The sequence below is a fragment of the Aptenodytes forsteri genome, unplaced genomic scaffold (genome assembly GCF_000699145.1).
Source record: "Aptenodytes forsteri isolate BGI_AS27 unplaced genomic scaffold, ASM69914v1 Scaffold257, whole genome shotgun sequence".
Classification (NCBI taxonomy): Eukaryota; Metazoa; Chordata; class Aves; order Sphenisciformes; family Spheniscidae; genus Aptenodytes; species Aptenodytes forsteri.
Window position 1 is genome coordinate 10,170,544 of NW_008795194.1, and position 7,518 is coordinate 10,178,061.

Here is a 7,518-nt window from a genome sequence, read left to right on the forward strand (position 1 = left end):
CAGTTGGCCTCAGCCCATCGATCCAGTTCCCTCTGTAGAGCCTTCCTACCTCGAGCAGATCAACGCTCCCGCCCAACTTGGTGTCGTCTGCAAACTTACTGAGGGTGCACTCAATCCCCTCATCCAGATCATTGATAAAGATATTAAACAGAACTGGCCCCAATACTGAAAAGCAATCAGTAAATTGAGAATGAGATTAAAGGTGTTGTCAGTGTAGGAAACAACACAGCATGTAAATATTTAAGTCCATCGTAAGTGAAAATGTTCACAAAAGGAATATCTATCAGAATAAATTCCTTCTGATCTTCATTCATCTTTCATTGGGTATTTGAATAGTTATCATAGAAATGTTTCGGTAATCATCTCTCTCCAAAAGGAAGCATGGAAACTCCAATTATCGTTATCTGAAACCTGGGATAAAGCATTTTTAACATACCTCTCTTATTTTCAGGTAACACTCGTATTTCCTAACAATGATCCTGCTGCTTTCATGGTAGCATTTTATGGCTGCCTGCTTGCGGAAGTTGTCCCCGTCCCTATTGAAGTGCCACTTACAAGAAAGGTAGGGAACTGAATTTCTTTTCTATCCTGCATTTTAAAACTTATGTCAGAACAAATCACAACTGAACATAGTTTTTGAGTACATTTTTGTGGTTAACTAGCTCTGAATCTGAGGATACAAAGATAGTGCTGTGTGATGAGTTATATATAGTTCCTTCTTTTCTGTGATGGAAAATCTCAAGATGTGCTTGCAATTTCAACAAATGCAGGTCCGTCTGGAAAAAGAGAGGAAAATTTTCCAAGAGAACAGCTCTGCCAGTCCTAGATGGATTGTCTTTGTATCCTCTCAAAGCATTCTGGTGTCAGCCACTGACAAAGAATCATTGGCAACAACTGCTGATTTTCCACCTGTCCCTGCAACCCAAGCTATGTTGTAAAGCCACTAGTGCTGTGTATGCTACTTCAAAGCAGTTATGGAAATGCCTTCTCCTGTGTCTATATGTGCATATGTATCCTGAAGCTTCTGTCACCACGGTCATCTCCACCAAGGGTGGCACTTGAACAAATTAAGTTTGGAAATTCTTGCCGTAGAACATACATTCATAGAGAAAACTGATCATTGATAATCAAAAGCCTTTCTCATCCAGTGTTGGTTCAGAGATTCAACCATGTATCCTAGGGAAGTGTTAGTAGACAGATACAGCAGTTCCAACCAGAAAGAATGCCTGGGGGCAATGAGGGGAAGGGACTCAGTGGTGTAGGTGAACCACAGCTGGGAAGCTTACACTGATGCTGCTGAACTTGCATTTTTTTCTGAGGATGTGTGCCTTGAAGGCTGTAAATACAGCAAAATTTATTTATTCATTACAAGTTCTTCTTGTCATATCCCCTTAATTTTACTATGGCTGGCCGCAATGCCTGTTGTAAGGTTCTCCGAAATATCCCCTTATAAAATCCCTTTTTTATTAGCTAGCACTAATAATGCCTTACTTTAATTTTTTGGTCTGGAATTGTCCACACAAAGTGTGTTCTTTAATCCTTACAAGCTTTCTTTTTTAAACGAAATTCTTTTGGAAAATGTTGACTGAAGCCTTGAGGTGTTTCCAAGGAAAGGGCTGGGGAAATGTATTGCTTTGCTCACATTTTCAATTTTTCAATTGTCAAGGGCTTTTCTTTGAAATGTTCTGGTGTCACAGCGCCCTGGAGCAGAAGCTCAAATCTTTGTGTCATGGACAGGTACCCTGCCTTTCAAATGAAAAGCCATGAAAACAATTTTCTAAGCCTTCATAGAGGCTTTGAGTTTGCACATCTCACATAGCAATTCAACAGCTAAAAATAACTGGAGATTCCTTCCTAACTGAATGTGTTTGAACCTTCCTCATCTCTGAGAAGCTGAGTTAATCTCATAATTTCTCCATTATGTTCACATGTGCCCTGGCCAACATCTGTGGTGGGCCCTTGCCATGGTGAAACCAGAAGCTGGCAGGGAGAGAAGGGCTGGTAGCTGGAGGAAGGGACAGTTTGCTGAGCTGGTGAAGGAGTAGAGAGAGATGGGGTAGAGTGAGTGGGTCAGACAACAAAAGGCCATGATCCAGCTGAGCAGACGTGAGAGTAGCTGAGCAGAAGGAAGGACACTGGGAACTGAGGGAAAGAGGAAACAGGAGATGCCCCAGTTTAACTGGCTAAGACTGGAGGAAAGGAGCAGGTGAGCTAGAAAGGCCACACAAGGAGAGAGGATGGGACCTCAACTAGTCTACCTGCTTTGAGGAATAGGGTTATGCTATTTGTAAAATACTATATTTGAGAGCACTGAGAGGTGGACATGACTACAGAATGAGGATAATGATTTTAGTAGAAATACAGTGCATTTGCGTCAGGCTATCACCATGCTTTCACATGTGAGTGCAGTACCTTAAGATAGTTTGAGGCGGTTGCATAACATGGTGCATTACTTCAATATAAAACAGGGATTTTAAATGCATCAACAAAAAAAAGGCGAGCAGACTATGTACATTTTAAGATCATACAGAGTGCTCACATGGATAGGTCTGCTTTCATTCTACAAAATAAAGAAGCAACATGGCTTTGAGGGATAAAAAATCTAATATGGCTTTCCCTGTTACTATTTTCCGAGGTTTAATGACATTTTAAAGTACATGGATAGCTGTATATTTGATTTATTTTAGAACATCTGATATCACATCCATCAGTAAAGTATCAAACCCAGCTGTCCAAGTAAATACTCTATGTCAAATTACTAACTTACCCTAATTTGGCTGAACCTCTTGGGTGTTGTTTTTTTTTAAATATGTGTGTATATATGGATATATATGCATGTATATATATTTATATAAAGGAATATCTACAGACTTAGACTGCTTAACGATTGCCAAGATCATTCCATAATGTTTAAATATCAAATTAATAAAACAATAACAGAGATGTCAGTGGTACAGTTAAAAAAGCAACATGATCTATGATCTATAAATAAAACAATGCAATCTCACAGCATATACTATTGCAAACATTTTTGCATTTGTTTATATGGAATGGGAACTGGAGTGGAAACAATGAGATGAAAATTGTGTTCTGAGTAGTCCCAGAAGGAATACCTCTGCTTGGTCAAATGGCTGTGGATTGCTTCTGGCATCCATGGGAAGACATCATTCCTGTCATCACACAATGGCCTAGACTGTTCTTCTATGCTTTCCCATTATTTGTTCTCTTTTCTACATGCTTCAGTACATTCTGGCAGTGGGCATTTTTTGGTTTGCTTTTTGGAAGACATAGATGTGAACTAACAAATAGACTGATAATTATATTATAGGCTAATACAGAATTACAGAATAATAAGCTGATACAGGATGAGCTATTTCAGGGACTTATATTATGATTTTTAATATTAAACATTTGCACTGGCAGCTTTAATACTGTTCTGCATTTTCATAAAGAAGAGTTTTTCACAGCTCTGTGCAAATTTTTTGTGCCTGGCAGTTTAAAATTGAGCAGTAAAGTTTGCAGCCAGATAGCCTTTTGGCTTACATATTACTCTGCAGACATCTGTATCCATATGGAAGTAAAGGCTTTTGCTTTACCAGCCTGTAGATTTTGTGTGTGTTCCCTTTTCTTCGTAGCGTGACTGTTACTTTTTTAAGATTTTGGCAGGGTTTTTTTCCGGTTCATTATTAGGTGAGGGTCCATCTCTCCTTGCTCTTTCCTTCTCTATCCCACCTTTGTGTTGACAGAATACCTAGAATTACTTATACTTCCCCCAAGGACTTCAGGAGACCTGTCTGACATGGCATCTGGGATGGATTGCCTGAATACCCAGCAACCATGCAGCATTCTCCAGTTTAGTTTTATCCCCAGAATGCTTCCTGGTGTTCAGCAAAGACCTGGAAATTGGCATTCATGTCAGCATGGTTTTGGCTCTTTAGACTTGGGAAATCAGATCTAAAATTAAAAACTGAAATCCCAGGCTTTTTTTTAAGTACATCAAAACTAACTTTATTCTAGAAGCAGCAGTCAGGCATTCCACAGTCATTGTAGCGATAGAACAAACAGCATGTTTTATTTCTTCTTCTTTCCCTGCATTAATATCACTGAAATGCCTATTTCATGAACACTCCCCAAAATTTTTATAACTAATGCTCATCCCTTGGATTATGGGCTATGTTCTTTCAGGATAGTGTCCCTCTTTCCAAATATTTTATGTTTCCCAAACATTAACAAATAGTATGTTCTAGACAACATCTCTTCCTTCAGAGCTGCCACTTTTGTTAATCTTGTCTGAAGCTGGAATATTACAAATTGTTTCATTGTATGTGTGATATGATGTGAATTGCAAACTATATATCATAGAATGTGCCATCAAAGTAGATGATACAGGATTTTCGACATGTCAAGTTCTAGTTCAAATAGCGATTTATTATTTCCCTTATGAAAAGATTTAAAAATATGTTTTTGATTTCTTTTTCTTTAGATTTCTTAGGTTAATGTTTTTTTCCATTTGATGGCCACCAGGAAAGTTATTATTATTATTCTGCTCTGATACAGTCAGGGGAGCTAATCAGTTTTAATCTTAAAATAACATTTTTGTCCTCCAAGCACATTCATAGTTATGCTCAATCACATTCTGTGGACATACGAACAAAGCGATCCCACATAGATCTTTATGGCCTCCTTATCATAGGCGGTGAGTATTTGTAGCAGGGTATGACATGAAAGCATGTAAAATCTGTTTCTCAGTCAAAACACTGTTTCCTAGCCTGTTAGATTTAATGCGATGTGTGCTTCCAGCAGGCATTTCTGTGCTCTTCCAGACTCTGGCTCTGGCAGCGTGATTGGAAGAATGTGCCTGTGTATTGTCATAGGAAATCTGGAGATACCCACTCCAGGACACTTGTTTTTTTTTAAAGGATGATCCATACAGGGTAAAAACTGTTTTTCAGGAGCTCTTTTTATTAAATCCTGAGACATTAGGTTATTAAAGCTTTAACAGTAGCCAGAGAGATATATCTCTTTAAAGACAGTGAAATTGTCCCAGTCTTGTCTTCCATTTGAAGGCAGAATTGTATTCCAAAGGAAATACACCTTGACACCTTTCCTGGTGTTTTAGGGCTTGAGATAAAATGAGCTTAGTTTCCTCTCCGCTTTAGTCATCGTTGGGCTGTAGTGTGCCAGAAACACTGGAGCTCTACATATTTTTGAACATCTGTTGACAATGCATCTCTTTCTCCACTGGATTTAAAATATCCATAAAATGTTGTATATTTTCCTTTCGGTGACATAGTCTTCCAGTCCCTCCAAAGAACACAAGTGCCCGCAGCCCCACGTGGTGGACACCGCTGGACCCCTGTAAGCCCTGTGCCCATCCTTCCCTCTTCATACACTTCGGCAGCTGGGCACTGAGCAGAGGTCTTTGCTCAGTTGGCCACAGTGAATCTTAGATCCTTTAAAGTCTACATTTTCTTTTTATGTTTTCATGTTTAGGAAATGGTAGTTTCCTAGAGACCATATCACATTTCATGCAGTGTCCCCTGCCAAAAATAACCGTTGTCTTGCTTTCATTAAGACTTTTGGACATTAAGACTGTTAATAGTTGCAGATTTCATGTGCAAATTATAGCTAGATACCAAAGCTCTGTCTGATGAGACAGCTGATTTCTTCATCTTAAAGCTGCTTATGAAAATTGCATCTGCTTTGTGTTTAATTTTTATTAAAGTCTTTGATATTCCTATTTTAAAAATTGAGGGTTTCCCTGATTCCTTTTCACTTTTGGTTCAAAAGTGGTGATGCTTGGCCTTTATGGCTGATGGTTGCCCTATTTGTTCTTTACCAGCAAATTTTTGATGGCGTAAGGGCAAATGGAGCTCAAATAAGCATCGTAATAGAAAACAAGATTAGTTCAGTCTGCGATGCTTTGCCACATAATTCTCATTTTGAAAGCAGTCTGGGATTTGCAAGTGGACAGGAGTAACCTTTATCAGGCCAACCTTTTGTACAGGCTGTCTCTTCCTTCCTTCCTTATTAGATAAGGACATGCACTCTCACTCACGGAGAAAGGATCATAATTGTTTTCCTTCACACAGATACTCTCACAAAGCATTATAGAAATGACATTAACAGCATGCTGAAATGCAACCACACGTGGGATTTTTTTATCCTGACAATGAATTATCACTCTCTGCAGCAGGAAGAAGACAATTTGCCTCCAGGTACTGGTGAAAACCTTTAGGGAACCTTTAATAAAAGTCTTTAGAGAACCTTGAATGACTACCTACAGCAGAGAGGATTTCCGGCTCACTTCATCTGAAAGATTGATCTCTCTAGGTGTGTGCAGACGTAGTCTAAAGCTATGCAGACCTCATTTTTCGTACCTCAGCAACTGCTGTGCCTTCAAGAAATGTAAAATGATAGTTCCAAAGTCAGCAATTGGTCTCAAACCTCATGCTACAATACCTCAGCTCTATCTTTTGCCTTCCACCTGCATTATCATTTCAAACTGTGAATTGTGGAGGATTTGACAATGAGCATCGCTGGCAAGTCTCTCTCCATCTGTGTGGTTGGGACTGTGTTGGTTGGGTTGTTTCACCTGGTCTCCACTGGATCCCTGAGGTTTTTCCTACCCCCACAAAATTCAGCAAAATAAAATGTTTGTGACAAGTGGGGGGTCGCCAAAGTAGCAGATTAGCATAAATTACCAAAATAGCAAATAACACTGCTGACAAAACAGTGTGTCCTGAAAATATATTCCCTTTATCGGCAGGAGAGTGATTTTATTTATGGGAGGAGGATGATTTTTTTTTCCACCAGCAGATGATTTGGTTTCTTTTTTTTCTACTTACAAAGCAGTTTTCAGCATTGCAGACATTCATTTTACATTACTCAAAAGGGATGCCGATAGCTTGTCTCCAAAATCTGAAATAATCAATGCTTTTAAAGTCAGTAGTCTTTTTCCTGTCTGTCCTGGTTTCGGCTGGGATAGAGTTAATTTTCTTCCTAGTAGCTGGTACAGTGCTGTGTTTTGGATTTAGGATGAGAAGAATGTGGAGAACACACCGATGTTTTAGTTGTTGCTAAGCAGTGCTTACACTAGTTTTTCTACTTAGATTAATGCACATTTGAGCTGGAACTGTCCTGGGCTCATGTGTAAAAGTCAAGCTTAAAACTTCAAGTACTTGAATGTTAAATTTCAGTGAATCTTGTATCAGTACTTAAGAACAGAGTCCTTTAATTCCACATTGGGCCATATGTCTGTCCACAGTAATTGGGGTTACCAGTCTTCAGTCAGAAACATTTCCGTGTGCTGTATTCATGTGAAAGCTAGCTCTTCATAAAATGGTTTATTCAGTTGTCTTTCCTGTCTGTCCTGGTTTCGGCTGGGATAGAGTTAATTTTTCCTAGTAGCTGGTACAGTGCTGTGTTTTGGATTTAGGATGAGAAGAATGTGGAGAACACACCGATGTTTTAGTTGTTGCTAAGCAGTGCTTACACTAGTCAAGGCCTTTTCAGCTT

The 7,518-nt window shown here is 39.1% G+C and overlaps 1 protein-coding gene across 1 annotated transcript in view; it reads left to right on the top strand.

Annotated features, from left to right (window-relative positions):
- DIP2C (disco interacting protein 2 homolog C) overlaps positions 1–7,518 on the top strand; it is a 166,119-nt gene that overhangs the window by 64,109 nt on the left and 94,492 nt on the right. The window contains 1 exon segment of the mRNA XM_019471878.1: positions 452–562. Coding sequence (XP_019327423.1) covers positions 452–562 — 111 coding nt within the window.